The sequence below is a fragment of the Cotesia typhae genome, unplaced genomic scaffold (assembly GCF_013202065.1).
Source record: "Cotesia typhae breed Kobodo isofemale line unplaced genomic scaffold, CoteBio_Ctyphae contig_56, whole genome shotgun sequence".
Classification (NCBI taxonomy): domain Eukaryota; kingdom Metazoa; phylum Arthropoda; class Insecta; order Hymenoptera; family Braconidae; genus Cotesia; species Cotesia typhae.
Genome location: NW_027423760.1, coordinates 241,020 through 260,568, shown reverse-complemented (window position 1 = coordinate 260,568; position 19,549 = coordinate 241,020). Strand labels below are relative to the sequence as shown.

At 32.5% G+C, this 19,549-nt stretch overlaps 2 protein-coding genes across 20 annotated transcripts in view; both read right to left on the bottom strand.

The window, feature by feature from the left end:
- Positions 1-19,549, bottom strand: part of Pip5k59b (Phosphatidylinositol 4-phosphate 5-kinase 59B) — a 337,529-nt gene that overhangs the window by 247,811 nt on the left and 70,169 nt on the right. The window lies entirely within an intron of this gene.
- LOC141532122 (uncharacterized) lies at positions 10,705-15,653 on the bottom strand. Of its 2 annotated transcripts, XM_074250303.1 has the most exons (4): positions 14,627-15,653; positions 14,338-14,479; positions 13,111-14,266; positions 10,705-13,018 (listed from the first exon to the last, which is right to left on the bottom strand). In XM_074250303.1, exons 3-4 carry the CDS (start codon positions 13,627-13,629, stop codon positions 10,772-10,774), a joined length of 2,766 nt encoding a protein of 921 aa, XP_074106404.1. In that variant the 5' UTR covers positions 13,630-14,266; positions 14,338-14,479; positions 14,627-15,653; the 3' UTR covers positions 10,705-10,771. The 2 variants fall into 2 exon arrangements, with proteins under 2 accessions (XP_074106404.1, XP_074106403.1); XM_074250302.1 differs by having other exon boundaries at positions 14,338-15,653.

Sequence of the window (19,549 nt, the reverse complement as noted above, 5' to 3'; positions counted from 1 at the left end):
ATTACAATCCGTTATTACTACGAACGGTCGACCATGCAAATAATGACGGAAAAATTTTACTGCGTTAAATACAGCTAGAGTCTCTAATTCGTATGAATGATATCGTGACTCAGCTGAACTTGTAGCTTTGCTATAATACTCGACAACTCTATTTGAACCATTAAATTTTTGCATTAATATAGCCCCATAGCCTTCAGAGCTAGCGTCTGTGTGCAACTCTATAGGAAAATTCGGATTGAAAATCATTAGTACAGGCTCATTAGTCAATGCAGAGATTATTTTCTGACGGATATTTTCATGTACCTCAGTCCATTCAATATTTTTTTTGTTACCTGAGGTCAAACGGTATAAGGGTTTCATTACCTGTGAGAACTTTGGAATAAATTTACGAAAATAAGAAGAGAGACCGATGAATTGTCTCAACTGAGTTACGGTTCTCGGTGCAGGTAAGACAGTTAAGGCTTCGATTTTACGTGAGCTGGGACGGACTTCCCCAGCAGAAATTTCATAGCCCAAGTATTGTACTTGGGTTTTGAGAAACGAGCATTTCGATAAATTAAAAGAGAATCCGGATTTAATGAGAATACTGACTACTTTTTGAAGTCTGTCTAAAGCTTCTTCAATAGTTGAAGCTATAATCATAATATCATCCATATACACAATAACGAATGTATATGCAAGTTCTCCTAAAGCTTTTATAACAGCACGTTGAAAGACAGAGGGTGCGTTCTTTAGCCCGAATGGCATGGTCAAATATTCATATTGCCCATCAGGCGTTACAAACGCTGTCCGTTCAATTGATTCTGTCTCAACAGGGATTTGATGAAATCCACTGGCCATATCTAAACATGTGAAAAACTTTGCACCAACGAGTCGCGCTATTTGGTCGGCTATGAGGGGTAAGGGAAATTTATCATCTATCGTATTAGAATTCAGTTCCCGATAATCAACGCACAAACGATCAGAACCATCTTTCTTATTAACTAATAATATAGGACTTGCAAACGGAGAGCAACTCGGACGAATAACATTAGCCTTCAATAGTTCATCTACTCTATCCCGTACTACCTGCCTTTCCTCGGCACTAAGACGATACGGTCGCCTTTGTACAGTTACATTAGGGTCAACTAAACGTATTATAAGCTCCCCTGTATTAACACGAGTACTTGGAAACCCCTGAATAAATGAATCGGTATATTCTTTTAAAATAGAAATGAGTTTCTCTTTATCATCTCCAATTACGTCAGTATCAATATCATTAAAATGTATTTTACTAATAGATTCGAGTTTATTACATGCATTAATCAGTTTACTTTTAGATAAGCTAAAATTATTTGAAGTTATATTTACATCAAATCCTTGCCCAAGAATTTCACGACCAATTAATATGTCACATTTTAAATAATCATCCGCAATAACATGAAAAAGTATCTCTAACGTATGGCTATTAATAGTTATTTCAGACAAAATTTGTATCGTACAGTTCACGCTAACATTTCCAATACCCTTAAGAATTATTAATTTATTTTCCCTCTTTCCCGCGATCCTAGTCGCAATACTTTCTTTAACCAATGAGCATTCCGCTCCTGAATCGAACCAAAATGAAAACGACTCACCACGATGTATTAAGGAACCTGACGGAGCTGCCACTGTGCAGAAATCGACTCGTCGCTCTCTAAATTCCTTGCTTCCTTGATCCTTCATACTGCTGGCCGTAGATTGACATTTGGAAGCGATATCTCCAGTTCTCCCACACTTGTAGCAGGTAACAGGCTTGTTGTGCATTGGAATATGTCTAACAGCTACCTGATTGTTTGGTGATGACTCCGGTTTCCTCTGATTTGCCGTTGAGAGACAATTTGTACTCTTGTGCCCCATTTTCCCACATGAATGACACTTAATAGGCACAGCCGACTTAAATTTCTTGAAATCAGAAGACGATCGCTCATCTTGCGACGATGTAGGTCTCTTGCGTGTAAGAAAAAGCCTTTAACTCTTTCTGTAGTTGAATACGGGTCTTGACGTCTGTGGTGAACGCCAAACGTTGAAGACGACTATCAAACTGAGAGTTATGCGCAAGAACAACTGATACTGCAATTTCTTCCGCAGTTAAATTTTTCCATTTTGACATGAGTGACGCCAGGAGACGACTCGAGTAAGATGCTAAGCACTCACCGTCTTTTGGACGACTATTTTCCAGATTAATTAAAGTTGCTGCTGATGTCTCCACTCCGGCAAACTTTGTAATGAAAAGATCTTTGAAATCAGTCCAGGTTATCCCAGGGTAACACACTTGAGATAACCAAGTAGACGCAGATCCTTGAAGAGCTTCACTTAGTGCAATAACTAACGAACTACCTTCTAGAGGACGTTCCACTAAACACATATCCACTGTCGCGCACCAAGCACACGAATCCGCGTTTGAATTTTTCGGATTAAATTTCGGTAGTGAAATACTACGACTCGATGACACTGGTTTTGTCATAGACTTTATTAACTCTACAAGACTTTGGTTTTGCATTTCCAAAAGCAGTTTAAATTGCTCAGAAGAAAATGCAGCAGATGATCCTGATCCCACTTCTGATGTCGGAGGAAGAGTGGTTGGGGCATCGTTAGGGTCCTTTGGATCATTATCAGCCATCTTTATTTATTTTTACAATAATCAAATATAATAAAGACTTTGATTTAAAATATAACGTACACTAACTCGTACAAATAATAAATTTAATTACAAATATTCTACTGCGATTGATATAACAGTTAAAGACGTTTTGGGAATAAGACCGAGAACGAATCCGGGGTCAGCAGGATGTATGCGATCCTTACTTGATCAATGCTCAACGAGAACTACTCTCCCAAGTACCCTAAGTACTTATTCACTCAAAAATTATTTCGACAGCCCTCATTGTCTGTCGATATTTCTAACTATATACTTTTTACTTCTATCCTGTGACCTCTGCTACGTTTGGTGACCATTGTCACTCCGGACTTAAGCCCATCGTTATAACCATAAAAAATATAACTAGCTTAAATCATAAATAATATCTAAATATTCTATGCTTTACGATTTTGCTTAAAATTAACAGACAAACTAAAATATTGGGAATTTCCAATCTCTGGGAAAACCCAGCTCGATATTATCTCCGACATATATATATATATATATATATATATATATATATATATATATATATATATATATATATATATATATATATATATATAATTAAACGTAAAGCTATGTACATCATTATGTCTCATCAAATGTAAATTTTAAATTTATATTGTGACAGGGAATTTGAATTCCCGCGCGGGGCAAGAGTCACTATTATCTTGTCGCGGTGAGTAGGGACTACTCCGTACCTTCCGAGCGGGAGTAATTAATTGTAAGACTCGTCACCGGGTTGTATGGATCGCTAAGTCCCCACTGCTGTCCCCAGAAAAACTAAGCGGGAACGAGACAATAGGAAAATTCGAGAAACCTGAGTGAGAAGTTATAAAAGAGCCGGCGAGAACAAAAACAGCAACCTTTTTGAACGAGACGTTGTGAGTGAGCAATGTACGACGGGGAAAAAATCTACCATTTTTTATAACGTAAGTAAAAATTCACTCGAGGCTTCACGAAAAGAGGAATGAAGCGAGTCTTTATTGTCTAGAATTTTATAAAATTTTATCCCGTCAGGCCTTTAGGCTGACGAAATTTTATCTCGATCCCAATATTTATTTTTTCGGCCTTTACAGGAAGAATTGTATGAGAATTAATTTGGAGATTGAGGAGACAAGGAGAAAATTTCCGGACTTGATAGCCTGAGCCTAGTTGCGGATTGCGGAATTTTTGCTTGCTGGGATAACTTCACCGTCGGCAGTACTTTTGGAACTCCAGGTATTTTTGGTTATTCAGGCCAGTCTGATTTTAATGAGACCGAATTAACCAATTTAAGTTTTCTATTGAGAGTATAATAACCGCCTCTGATAGTCACTGTACATTAGCAAGTTCAATTTTTAAGTAAAGTTTCATAAAGGTCAATTAGTTAGTTTGTTACAAGCCCTTTAGGTATGAGAAATTATTTAGTTAAAATTATTTTGATCAAGTTTGAAATAGTAGAAGCAATTGTGTAATTTAGATAGTCAAGGTCATTCCGGAATATATGTAGTTTGAATATTTAATGAGGCTTGTTAAAATAGTAAAATTTTGGCAAATTGTGAAAAATTTAATTTAGGCCGTTTGGCTGAATTTAAGAAGGGTTCCCTGGCATTGCAGTTTCGGAAATTCCTTTTAAACAAATAGAAATTTCCTAAAAACGCTTTGACATTTAATAGATTTATAAATAATCTATTAAATGTCAAAACGTTTTTTTCAAAATTTCTATTTTTAATAACGAGAAATTTGATTTTTAAGTTTCCATTTACCGTGCAAGTGCAACATAGATAGTACGGTTTCTCTCAACGAGTGCGAATAGAGAAACAAATGGGAACCGTTCTTAATTAAGTTAAATTTATAATTGGAAATTTTGATGAATTTTGGAGTCATAAAATTTGATAATTAAAAATTGTCAGAAGAAATTTAGTTAAATTTAATAAGAAATTAAGAACAGAAAATTAGCATAAAATAATTTGGAAAAGAAAATTGGATTGATAACTGTTTTGACAAAATTTAAATAAGTAAAATTTGGAGAATGAATTTAGTCAGAATTAATTATAAATTGAAAATGAAAATTTGGGAATTTATGTAAATTAGGGTGTGCCAAAATGTAACTTCCGTGAAGAACCTTTTAAAATTAGAATTTTGAGTTCCGCTTTTAACAGGGGATGTGTTTGGGCATTTCCTGAGATATTTTGAGGTGAGACGATAAATTTGATTTTCATAGAATTTTTTAACAGGAGCTTAGTTTGGGCATTTCCGCTGAATATTCAAAATTTGGCCGGAAGTGCCAAATTGAATCTTCTGTTAAAAATTTTGTGAAAATCAAGTAAATCCTCTTACCCCGAAATATTTCAGGAAATGCCTAAATACAACTGCTGTTAAAAACGGAATTCAAAATTCCATATTTTAAAAGGTTCTTCACGGAAATTACATTTTGGCACACCCTAATATAAATGAAAAATTTGGCAAAAATAATTCAATTGGTTTTGTGAATATAATTGTACGAAAATCTGGTAAATGAATTTAATAAGAAAAACTGGCAAGGGATTCATTTAGTAGAATTGATAATTTTGTATTAAGGTAGTACTACCGGTTTTAGAATTGACGTTCAGAATTTAATGAAATTTGGTAAATTGGTACTTTATAATATCATAACTAAGTAGTAAAATTTTTGAAAGCCTGGCGAGTCCTGAAAAAAAGATATTAATATTTACACATTTTTGCTTTTACCATTGATCCTTATGGAAAATCACAGACTTTATTTTATTTCACAAAACTGGACGTTCAGAATCTAATAAAAATTAAGACAACCAGAGAAAATAACATCTAGAACATATTTTATAACAGTCAGTATGGTTTCCGAGCATATGAGAATATTTATTAATAAAAAACATTCAAAATTTATCTCTGTCTCTCTTTCTTCAACGTGATTTAGTATAAGAAAATCTACTACGTTAATAAAATAAGGTTAGGCTTTGGGATTTGACTCTTGTGGTAACGGTAGTACTACCTTAAGGAATTGTTAGTGAAGATTTGATGATTAACTGAAATTAGAAATTCGGAGAATTTAGTAGTAATAGAGTTTAGAGAAATTAAGTTAGCGTCCAGTGGACGATGTTATAGGTAAATTAAGGAATAAATGTTAAAATTGAGAATCCGTCAGGTTGACGTGGAAGTTTGATAGATTGATATGCCGTCAGGTTGACGAGAGAAAATGTAGATATTTTAAGGTATTCCGTCGGAGTGACGAGGTATAAAGAAGTAGAAAAATTGACATTAGTCATAAGAATTTTCAGCAGTGCCGGCATAGGTGAGAGGTTCTCACAATGAAGTTAGTTTATAAGTTAAGTTGTTGCATTTTGTAATTTAATTGAATAGATCATTTTATTTGTCATAAATAATTTTTCTCAGTATTATTTACAGCCCTCTCGGACTTCTCACGCCCTTTCTAAGGAGGAAAAGGGTGACCAATTGGATCTGGGCGAAACACCCTAGTTACAACATTTATTAATATATAGTAATATATAATTAGATGCAACATTTTTTTAATAATTATATATAATGATATGTAAACTGATATAACGATTGATTAACTATTAGAAATCTCATTTGTTTGATGACAATTGTTTGATCTATTAAATTTTAATAAACATTTTTTAACATTCAATAGATATTTATTTAAGGGAAAAGTTCATTGATTAATAGTTAATAAGTATTTATTAATAGATAACAAATAATCTTTTAAACTGTAGTATTTTGTGGATGAAATAATGGAACTGTATTAATTAACTTAACTTATTTATAATGGATCCTCTTAAAATACAAAGTTTTTCGGTGAGTTGGTACAATGTTTTTAGATGTTTTGGCTTATGAAAGTTTAATATTTCATTTAGACTGTTATGAGTTTGTACTATACCAATACTATTGAGAAAATCTTTTCTTAAATTTACCAGGGTAGGACAGCTGAACAGAAAGTGAGCCAATGTGTCTTTTTCTCCGGACATGCAAATAGGGCAGTTGAGGAAAGAAAAGAATTCATTTACTTTGCCATTTATAATTATTTTAAAGCAAAAGTTATTAGCCGTACGCATTTGAGCGAAGACTTTTTTAACTTGTAACTCTACATTACTCTTAAGATAGTTATTAGTGTTAGGAGTGCAAATTACATTTGATTCAAGGTAAGCAATATTAAGGGTTTGATTTAGTATTTTTTGCATGCACGAAAATAGATTACAGTTTCAGTGTCTGAAAAAACAAATTACTTTGTAGAAACGCAATAAAAGCTCGGAGTATAACTGGTTTGCGCAAGTCGGTAATTTTATTAACACTGTAGATCCGAATTTCATGTATCCTATTGACTCACTAGATGGTAATTTATGGGAAACAGCCGGCATAAGACTTTTAGAAAAATATAAAAAGTTATTTGAGCAAAAAATAACTTAACTTATAAAAATCGATTATGTATACAATTTGTATTACTTGTAGTTATTATAAACTTTGCTCTTCAAGTAAGTCTCGTAGATAAACAGGTAGCGTGTTAGTCTCATAAACGTCAGGTCCCGGGTTCGATCCCCGCTCACGTTTAATTCTTTTTATTTTTATAGAAATAATTATATATAATTATGTATGATTAGATCTGGCCAATTTTCAGGTCTAATTATATATAAGGGATTATATATAAATATATATGATTAGGCAAATTCATTTTTTTCCGGGTTTTCTCAGTGTAGGTATCAATCAATTCCAAATTTCATGAATCGTAAAGATATCCTATCGTGTGGGAAAACTTTTTCAACTTCCCGCTAAGAAAATTGTAAATTTTCAAAAATCGGGAAGTTATTGGTTTGACCTCGTTACTTGAAAATCGAGATTTCATCGGATCTCGGCGTTTCGAGGTTCTAGGAAGCTTCCCCGATTATTCCCGCGATGATGTCCGTATGCCTCTGTGTGTGTGTGTGTGTGTGTGTGTGTGTGTGTGTGTGTGTGTGTGTGTGTGTGTGTGTGTGTGTGTGCGTGTGTGTGTGTGTGTGTGTGTGTGTGTGTGTGTGTGTGTGTGTGTGTGACCCTTTTATAACTTTTGAACGGCTTGACCGATTTCGTCGCGGTTGGTGCCATTTGAAAGGGCTTAACCAAACTTAGATTTCCTGAAAATTTGAACCGATTCGGACCAGTAGACTTTGAGAAATTGTAAAAAAACTACAAAGAATAACACGTGTGGCACTCGGGGACTGCCACGGTAAAGCTATTGCATAGCTTTTTTTATCAACTTATGCAATTATAGTTATTTGTTTATTTTATTCATGCAGTATTAAGCTATTTTTTTTTCTTTGATATTAATTTAAGTAACACTTTTTGAGCGTGGTGACCGATAAGAAAACAAATTTTTTTCTTTTATTGAATAAATGAGAAGTTAATATTGTTCAAAATATTTTTATTATCTTACAATACATGTAGGTTATTCTGGAATTTTTATCATTGAAACTATAGGCTTATGGTAACTGAAATAAGAAACATAAGTTTGAGACTTGATATCCTCTAAATATCTGGAAAATACCGCGTCAATGGTGGTCCCATATTTTGTTGTGGATTCTTGTGGATCATTATTCATTTTCAAATTCAATTTTTCCGAAAGAAAAGTTGTCAACCGCTCTGATTTTTTATCAGCGAAGTTGATGTTGAAATCGCCAGCCAAGATAAGTGGAAATTTATTACCATTTGTACCAAGTATTTTCGACCCATCTTCAGTGTACTCCAGTAAAGTGCGATGAATAAAATGCTCTACCTCGTCCAATTTTGGATTCGGAGAAATGTAAATTGCTATCATGGCTATGTGTAGGCCATTTCTAAGTTTGCATAAGCACGCACAAATATCTCCAACAAATGAGCACCTAACATTAACATCGCTAACGTGTGCAATATTTATTTCAATATTCGGAGTCATAATATTAGTAACATTATTATTATTTTGGTAAATAGCTACCCCACCTTTTGGAACAGTACCTCGTTTGAATTGAACAATATAATTGAAATTAGGTATTTCAATCGGATTATCATGCGTCATGCAAGTTTCGGTAAGAATTAACACATTTGTTTGTCTCGTAACTGAATCTTGTAAATCGTATTTGTGACTATTTAGACTTTGGCAATTGAAAGTCATTATTGAAATGCCATTTTTATTACTAATGAAATCTAAGACACTTTGAGCTATCGTCTGAACACTATTTAGAGACAGTCTTTTGAATTCTTGCAACAAAGATGCAGTCAATGCAGCTTGCCTTCGATTATGATAAAACTTGAATGTAGAATTATCGTTTTTTGTCGTGATATACAATTTTTCAATATTAGTCACTCGAGAGAGCGCAACATAAACGAGTTCCTGAGAATGTGCTTTACTATACTTATATACTATTTCGTCAAAAGTTCCACCTTGCGACTTATGTATAGTTAGAGCAAGAGCTGAAGTTAATGGAAAATGTTTTCGTTTGGCTATACATTTTCTATCCGATGTTAATGAAATATTTGCTGTTCGTAATTCAATGGGAACAGCGAGATTGCCGACTCTATTTTGCACTGCTAGAGCGGCTGCTTTTTGCCTTTTTTTTCTACCCACTTTATCTGAACCACAAAATTCCAGCCAAACTCTAATCAATGTGTTACTTTCGTCAAATTCTAGATGTACCAATTTCCCAACAGCACCATTGCATAAACCATCAGTAACGTCGATGTTGGTTGTAATAACATAATGCTTTCCAACAACAAAAGTAATGTGATAAGGCAGTCCTCCAGTGTCAATAACAGATTTTTTATGTAATTTAAGTCTAAAATTAGCTTCTTGCTCAGTACTTTTAGCGCCAATAATGACGTCTACGGACGTTGAAAGAACTTTGTTTTCACATTGGCTCAAAATCAAATTGTTATAGGCGGCAACATCTTCATTTTTTAAAAATAAACGAACTCCATCAGGACATAATGTAGCAACATCCTCTTTTTTGAAAAATCTCGATTCAATAAGTTGAAACTCATGCTCATCTAGTACATCTCCGTTACCTATTTTTGTCAAAACTTGTGAAAATGCAACATTAGCTTGTCTCATTACTGTGGTAAGTTGATAAAATTTTAATTTTCTCCATAAATGCGGTCCAATCATGCTCGTTCTGATTGTCTTGTAAATTGGTGTCGATCTTACTGGTGGCAATTGCCGTAAATCTCCGATCAAAATAACATCTATACTTCCGAAATCTGTGTTTTGGCCTGTTATTTGTTTTAGACGATTATCAATTTTATGTAGAAGTTCTGCGCTAACCATGCTAATTTCATCAATGATCAGTACTCTGACATATCTGAAGAGAGATCTATACAATTGCAACGTTTCTGATGACAGAGGCAAAAGTTTTGAAAGAGAAATTTTGAGAGCTGTATGAACAGTTGTACCATCAATAGCCACGGCAGCTTTGCCGGTTGAAGCACATGTAATATAGGCATTGCAGTAACCATCGTTATCAGTGAACCTGTTGTAAATATCCATAATCAGTTTGATAACGAATGATTTTCCCGTACCAGCTGGTCCCGTAAAAAAAATTTGAAATGGTTCTTGAATTGAAGTTTGTAAATGATAAATTATAGTCATAAGAATATCTCTTTGTTGATCATTGGCCATTCGCATTAAATCATAGAATTGTTGATAATCCATTAAATTTTCTCTTTTTTTAGCTATAGCGCCAAGTTTATGCAGAGATGCATTTTGTAAATCAACGTTAGCAGTTGAGTTTGGATCACGTATCAATAAGTCATAAGGATCTCTTTCATGCAATATATCAACCGCTCTTAATAATTCTTCGTCTTCTTGTTCTTCATCGTTTTCTCGGCACAGCTGTCTACAAATTTCTAAAGTTTTCTGTATGTCTAAATTTGATTCAAATTCTTTTCTACGTTCTAATATCGTATCTTTGTTGTCCTCGTATATTTGAATGAACTTATTTTCAGCAATAATATCATTTTCTTCACTTTGAAAAGGAAGATGCAACAGAACCATCTCACGCCTATAATCGTTGTAATTGTCAGCCATATCGTAGTTCCTGTATCTTATTATTCTTGCAGTATCTCTTTTAGTATAAGTCCCCTTTTTATTTAATATTTCGCAACAAATACGTAATATTTCGCAACAAATTGTGCTAACGTAACATCGCGGAGTTCTTCAGGTCTTTGCTCATACTTATCGAACCAATTCTCTTTCCAAACGTTCGTACAATCATCATCTAAAGCTTCAAGTTCCTTCATAGATTTTCTAATTCTTGCGCGTTCAGTAGGAAATACCGTTGGAATGTAGACTGTCACCACCGATGACTTAGCCATAGGTTCTCTTAATAAATACCAAGCAGCTTCTTGTGCCGGCATTTCAACAGACTGAAGTATGTCAATACTCATTTTTTTCGTGATATCGACAATGTCGAATTCTGGATGCCCGTCCGTTATGTCAATTATTTGTCTTTGCAAATTACTAATCCCTCTATTATGCTTATTGACATATTCAACAACATATGTTGCACAAGCATATTCGTCTAGTATAACCTGAAAATCCATGTTCGATGTCAAATGATCTAATACGAATGGATTGAAAGTGTTGTGCCATTTTTCTGCTGGTGTCCTTTTATAGAATAATTTTGGTCTATTGATACCAGCATGAATAATATTGTAGTAATGATCATCAGAAATAATATCATTATGCGAGTAAAATTCATTAAAATTCGTATAGTTAAAATTTTTGAGATTATTTCTTATAACTTTAAATCGTTTCTTATATTCTTTGAAAAGTGTTTCTGAGTAATCGGGATCAGTGTCTTTCATAGGTATCAAATTAATCGTTTTTTTTTTTGTTGGCATAAATGGTGCACCAAATCTACATTCTTGCTTTTTATCAGGATTCATTTTTTTATAACACGTGAATGTGTGTTTGTGTGTTACTAGTTTTATATTTCCAGACGCCTCTGACGCTGATACAGAAACCAATTCGTCGATTAATTTAATTACTTCAGGATCATTGCTTAATAAATCTTCAGGAACATTTTCCAACCAAAGAAGAATATGAGCATGTGGGCTACCACGATGTTGAAATTCTATTCTTTTGAAATAATGTACTACTCTATATTTTCCGAATGGACTTCTTTTCTTTGATTGCAAAACTTTTAACAGACAATTTACCATTTTATTAAAATAAATAGCACAATTTACGGCATCGTCATTCACGAGTTGAGCTTTATGCATATAACTCATTTCTGCTAAAAACTCATCTGAAATTTCCGCTCCCTCGTTTTTCAATTTGTACAATAATTTCAACAAATTTTCCCAGCCAGTTTCATTCGCGCTAAGAGTCATAAAAGCAGTTGGTGACCCTAATTGTCTGATCATTGCAAAAAGATCTTTTTTGCGATCTGACCAAAACCAAGCAGAATTTGGTATGCAGCGAAGAAATGCGAGATTTGTTTCTAAACAATTATTTATATATTCTTCAGATTGAATGGTCTCTTTCGTAATTGAAGTACCTTGTCCAACATGCTTAAACGCAACGTTGACACAACTACTAACTCGCAACCTCATGATTTCAGTAGCAATGTATAAAAGGTGTTGTGGGTCAGTAGCACGCCTATCAGTACGCCGAAATTCGCTGGTAGCTTGCATGAATGGAGTAACAATAACACCATCTCTGTATGTTCGAAACTGACCGCCGTAGATTGTTGGAAAAGATAGTTCTTCTGCATGTTCATCCATTAAAATACTGATTGGCCTGTTATATTCACCGGGTGCTAAACTCAAAAAATAATCATCATTCCACAAAAGAGTTTGTTGCTGCGCAACTAAATTGTCTTCAATTGGCACGTGTTCACTTATTTCATCCATATTCAATTGCGAAGTACGTTCATTGCCGGTAAAAAAAGATTCATCGATTTTAATGTCATGATAAATATAAAGAGGCGTAGATACTAAATACGACAACCACTCTTTAATATTGTCCTTATTAATAAGCCCGTGGACATAACTACTTTTATGAATCAACTTCTTTTTCAAATGCACATAAAAGCAATGGTCATCTTGAATGTTTCTTGGCAATTGTTTCACCATTGTATTAACTTCGACAGGAACATTAATTATCTGGCCATAAATACCGTACTGACCATTAACGTGTCTCAGTCTACGAATCTGCATGAACGGTATCCTCGGTGAAATCAATCGTTGCTCGATAAGGTTTAACGTTGGTAAATGTGATGGAATTTCCGGATATGCAAAACCATTGTAGGTTGACATGAGAGGAATTTTTTCTTTTTCCAAAGATGTATAACACGTAGAGCAGACTTGAACAATTTCACCAGGTATGTAATTCTGAAAAAATCAAATTCGTATTATCAAGATATAGAAAGAAAAAAATATAAAGTGAATAATTAAAAAAAAAAAAACTATATAATTAAGATTACCTGCAGTATTGTTTCCAAAATACTTTCATGTTTACTGGTCGACATTTTCAAGTCTCTTTTCCACCATAGTCTGTCGCAAATAATACAAGAATGACCAAATGAATTACTCGTAAAGTCTTTATAAAAATCAATATGACTTGTACTGTGTTTACGATAATTTGTATAAACTGGAATAGTACCATCAACAATAAAATCCATAATATTTTCACCAATTCGATCTTCTGTATCAATTTCAATTTCATTTTCATGAATGTTATGGTTATCTTCGGTAGGATCTTCATCATAATTGTCACGCAATAGTTGAATATTGGCATCAACATGGGCTTCATTTTGCGTAGCGTCTTGTATTGTCTCCAATAAATTTGATACTTCATAAAAAGGTGTGAAATGTTGTTCACGAAGATGAAGATGAATCCAGTTTTGTGTATCATTCGCTTTAAAATGACAAAAGATAGTGTCTTGATTCTTTGTAGTTATGTTGTAAAAACAATAATGTACACAAACATTTTGATTGTACATTTTTGAAAATAAGTACAAACAATCCAAATCTCCGTAATCATTAGTGCTTGATAGAATGTTATATGCTTCTTGCGGATCGTGGCAGGAGTTTAAATAGGGTGAATCGCGTAACTGATTTCTCAAGTCACAAGTCTCAATTTGAAGCTGCAAAACACTTATGAGCGAGTGGAATAGACAATTACCATCGCCAGGAATTCCTGTGTTCCTTTGTAGAATAACTTCGGGAGTAATGCATTCATTACGCTGTTCATAAATTTGAAGTTGTTGGCTGTGAAATTGATTTTCTTGTAGCGTTACATTTTCTATATTTTCAACAGCCCTACATTGCACGAAATTCTCTTCATTACTGTCCAATTTTTGTGTTTTCCGGTGAAAAAAATGAGGAAATCGTAAAGTTGAATAATATTAAGGCATATATTACAATTTGTTTTTAAATATTATTATTAAATTAAATTACATATCCACGTAAGATTTTTCTGCATTACGTTGACGAAATTTCCTTTGACGTTCAGCATTTGATTTTGGTACTGGTTTTTTCCTTTTTTTTTCATTTTTCTTCAAATCTTTCTGACGCTGATAATATGCCCTTTGACGTTCACAATTTCTTTTTCTTTTCAGCTCTTTAAGTATTTCTTCTCTATAAAACGAAAATAGCTAGGTATAAATAATAGGTATAAATAATTAGGTATAAATAGTGTAATTACACACCAAAACAATTATTCATTCAAAAAATTTGAACAAAAAAAAACGATATTTTTAAGAGTTTGATCATCGGATTTCGCGCGATGAACATTTATATAGATATAAAATATCATATATACTTTCTCTGTGCGGCATTAATGTGTATTACCTATACACAAAAAACAAAGGTACTAAATTAAGATCGCTCATTTTAATATCAAATATTTTTAGGTTATTTTTATAGCAGTATTATATATAAATTCAAAAAATACTGCATTTGTGATTATAATAAAATTTATGTATATAGAGTACTCACTCATTTTCTTTCACTATTTTTTCATCACTTTCTTCATTAATAAATGCACTTTGTTTATTCATATTCAAAACAATTTGTACACAAATTTTACGCGTACAGCTATTCACTGTTGTACATAGATGATAGACATCTATACAGTGTAGACTCTACACGCGTACGTATAGTCGCACGCACACAAACACCGTGCCGAAGTCTACCGAACTGAAACGACGTTAGACGATTGTTAGGTTTTTTTCGTTACGGAATTTCTTGGTTCGGTCGCCGCGCTCAAAGCCCGCGATAAAAGCTATGCAATAGCTTAAAAAATTTTTTTGAAACGTGGTTCTTTTGGAATAACTTTTAAACGGCTCTACCGATAAATTCCAAAAACTAATCAGCTCTTCACATTAAAAAACCGCGTTGATCGCTGCCAGTCTTGTCAAAATCGGTTGATTCGTTCGTGAGTTATCGTGAACGAAAGAAAACTGAAAAAAGTGTTTTTTCGGGATTACTCTGAATCTTTCGGTTCGATCAATTGAAACCTGAAAATAACTTATGAGGATGATAAAACAGTGTCGAATGCCGCTAACTGCGTGAAAATCGGTTAATCCATTCAAAAGTTATTGCGAATTGAAAATTCCAAAAATAGTGATTTATTAAACTCCTATCAAACTTTTGAGCTCGAAGAGCTCAAAAACATAATAAGTGCAATTTCGAGCGCTTCATTACGAAAGTAGCGGGAAGTTGCAGGGATGGCCGTCAGGGTCAACCGTTTTCCTAATTTTTTTTTCTATGTTTAGAACAATATTTCGTCAATAGAGTGAAAAAAAAATAGTCGTCTCAAATAAATCACCCTAATATATATTAGGGTGTACCAAAATAAGACGATATTTTTTTTATTCACTCTCAGTTTAAAATATGTATGAACCTATTTAAACATAACATTTTTGAGAAAAAATTTCTTTGAGTCAAAATTCAATCGTCATCATTCAAGTTTTTACGGATTTTTGAAATTTTAACTTTTCGAAAATTTCGCGTTATTTGCATTTGACATCTAAACTATTAAAGATAGAACAAAAAATTAAAAGGCAATTTTGCAGTTGGTTTGATGCCCTATAACAAACTTCAAGACAATTTTTCCATATCATTAATAACACAAAAACTATAGACTCGCTAAGTTTAATTTTTATAATTTCCACTATTGTCAAGTAAAGTATCGATGATACAATCAAAAATTTAATGTACATTTGTTAGTATATCGGATTTGCAACAAAATTATATAGGTGAGATTTTCCGTATTATTGATGGCTAAAAGTTACAGAATTAACTAGTTTTTTTTTATGATTTTTTAACTATATTGAGTATTAACTACATGTAAATCATGAAATTTACACCATAAGCTTAAATAATCATGAAAAAACATTTATAATCGATTTACAAACTAAACAGCAAAACTAGAAGCACGATTTTTATAGTTTTGATCATATGGTTTGATTTTTATTATTCCTTTGAATAGGCAGTCACAATTTTATTTTTGATAACGTGAGGAAATTTTTTTTTTGTGATTTTCGACAACTTCCAATAAATATTGGTTTTGTTCTTCATTTCTCGTCAAACAGTTGTTGTAGTTTTTGATTAATGCAACGTAGGGTGGTCGTCAAAAATTAAATTTCTTCCAGCGCCCACAAGTCCTTCTTTTTGACGAAAAACTACGGGAATAATTTTGCTTTTTGATTTTAAACAAAAAGAACACGTCCCGACGGTCAATTGAAATTCATTTTTCGATAAAATTATAGTTTTTTGAAATATTTGCGACAGTATTGAAATTTGGACAAAAAATCATGAGAACAGGTTTGTAGAAAATACAATTCTCTACAAAAGGTTTGCTTTCGGTTTTGGATGAAGTTCATATCCATCGAGAAAATCTTGTTACTAAACTTGTAAGCTCTATTAAGTCAGTTATTCTAACACTGAAAATTTTATTTCTCCGGAAATATGAACAATTCTCTAAAAATATTTTGAATTTTAGATATTTTCGGTGTATTTTGACATGGGTAAATGATTTTCAGTTTTATGATATTCAAATGAAACCTCTATAGTAAGTTATCTGCGATTAATCTTGTTCATATTTCCACTTAGGTGAATGTAGCGCCTTTCCATAAGATCTAAACTATTAAATTGGTCTAAATCTATAAATTAAAATTAAGTAATGCTGTGAAGCAGGAAAGAAGAGGAGTTATGGTAATTATTACGTGAAGCATTCTACATTCACGTCACAGGATAATTGGGAGAAGAGGATTGAGAAAGGAATTGGATAGGACCTTCTTGATGAGATTTTACAGAATATGCGAGAGAAAATTCGAATAGCTCGTACTGAGATTTGAACCCAGAACCTTCCGAAGACATATCGGCTACTCTTCCATTTGAACTTCTCCGTCCATACTAAATTTTCTTATTCCATATACATTAAGCCACACCGTACATCTTACGATCCACATTTTTAAACTTAACCAATGTTGTGAAGCGGGAAAAAATAGGAATTTCGATAATTATTATGTGAAGCGTTTCACATTCATATAACAGGATAATTGGGAGGAAGGGATTGAGAAAGGAATTAGAACGGACCTTCCTAATGTGAGTTTATAGAATATGCGAGAAAAAATTGTTCATATTTCCCGAAAAATAAAATTTTCAGTGCTAAAATGACTGACTTAATAAATTCACTAATAAGATTGTCTCGATGGAGATGAACTTTATCTAAAATCAAAAGAAACCCTTCTGTAGAGGATTCAATTTCCTGCAAGCCTGTTTTTATATTTTGTCTAAATTTAGATACTATGACAAATATTTCAAAAAACTATAATTTTATCGAAAACAAAACTTCAATTGACCGTCGGCACGAGTTTTTTTTTGTTTAAGATCAAAAAGCAAAATTTTTCCCGTAGTTTTTCGTCAAAAAAAAAAAAAAAAAAAAGATTTGTTTTGGACGCCGGAAAAAATTTAATTTTTAACCACCACCCTAATGCAACGCCTTTTTCAGCGAGATCGTTGACAACTTTCATGTCTGAAAATACAGATTTGCAATGTAGATAATCTTGATCAAATGCTCAAGCTCTGGATCCTTGTCCATAAATTGATGCGGTAATTGAAACTGCTAAAACAAAAATAGAGATCGCTTGCTAACAAAATCGTTAATGTTTTTTGATAATAATGAGCTAACTTCTTTGATGATAAATTTTTTCGAATTCAAAGCATTACTTTCTCGCGTTTTTATTGTAGTTACGGTTTTTCTCCTAACATATAGGAAATCTCTGGCATCAAACAAAGCTTACCCGACCAACTCTTCTGACAAGTGCCATAAGTGTCTTGAAAATATCAACGTTGCTGCAGCAGACATTTTTCTAAGAACAGAACGGAATTCATAAAGATTTTTGATCAGATTCACATCTTGACAGGATGATTTTATCGCAGAAAGTGCATTAAACGATGGAACTGCATAAAAATTGACTAGAAATAAGTAGACATATCTCAGTCCATACCTCAGTTGCATTAACTTCAAACTGTTTTTTAAAACAAACAAAGTCTTAACCATCCACCTTACATGGTGATTTGGTCTGGGGCTCTAAATTTTATCCCGCTTTTCAAAGCACCACCTAAGAATATCGACACCAATCCCAAAATCTCAGATAATATCAAATATACTCCAGGTTATACAAAATTATTGGAGTTTACTCCTTAAGAATCGATTTTCATATATAAGGCGCCCGGTATGAGAAAAATATGAGAGGTAAAATCTACTGATGAATGACCTCGTTACTTTTTTGGTGCGCAACTTTCTAATTTGGTTGTGAGTGTATTAAGACGTACATAGTATATGCTGCAAGGCGACTATACCTATATGTTATTGGGCTTGTTTGTTTCTATCAGTGTCAATGTACTTATATTGCTGTTTTTGTTATACATATCAATAATTAATATTGTTATTGTGAAGTTATAATTTTTATCATTATATTTCGCTAAAGTGAACTGAAAGTATTTTTAAATAACTATGTCAGAAAGGGGTGTAGATAATATTGCCGGAACATCTAACAACCACGTGGATAAAAGGTACGTTATAACCCTGATTAAAAATACTGATTGAAAAGAATTGAGAAGCGATCACTCCATGCAAACTGTATATCTATATGTACAAACAAAAGAATTGAAATTATTGGAGAGAATTCGAATTTCATCGTTTTTAATTCTTTTCAATCAATATTTTTAAACAGGGAATTCATGTATTATATGCATGAGCATGTGCGATTTGTATTTATTAAATATTTAATAATTATCGATGTAGTTCATATAAATATATATTTGAGAATAACACATAAAATTAGATATTTAATCCAATTTAGACAATTTCTAACCTAACCAAAAATTAATTTTTTTTTTTCGATGTCTATAAATTCCTCCAGGTTATTATGATTTATTTTATGAAAAATTTTTAAATATCAATAATTCAAATCAATAATTCGATAATATTATCTGAAAAATCAACAATATTTCTTTATTATAATGATGATTATATATAATAATGTTTTTATAAAATTTTCTTTCGAAAAGTTATTTTTTAGCATACTTAAATAATTTTCATGTACTATTTATTATTGTACGTAAAAGATTTAGTGACAATTATCTTTTTATAACCATATTTTGTTAGTTATTAAGATAATATTATATTTTAAATAAAAAATTAATTATAATAGTTTTAAAAAATGTTTATAAAAAACATTTTTTTATCAATTTTCTTAAAGTTGGTTAAAATTTTTATAATTATGCATTTATAAATTTTCTTATTTTTTTTTTTACATTTTTTACTAGAAAAAATCTAAACCACCTCCAAAAACTCCAGCCGAAACAGCGAACTTACAGATTGAAAAAAAAATTAATGCAGGAAGCACA

What these genes read in the sequence shown, in the direction of transcription:
- LOC141532122 (XM_074250302.1), bottom strand. Translation starts at nt 13,629, where the DNA reads ATGTACAATCAAAATGTTTGTGTACATTATTGTTTTTACAACATAACT. An exon ending in TTTTGGAAACAATACTGCAG is followed by an intron (nt 13,019 to 13,110) that starts GTAATCTTAATT and finishes TGATTTTTTCAG; the next exon opens with AATTACATACCTGGTGAAAT.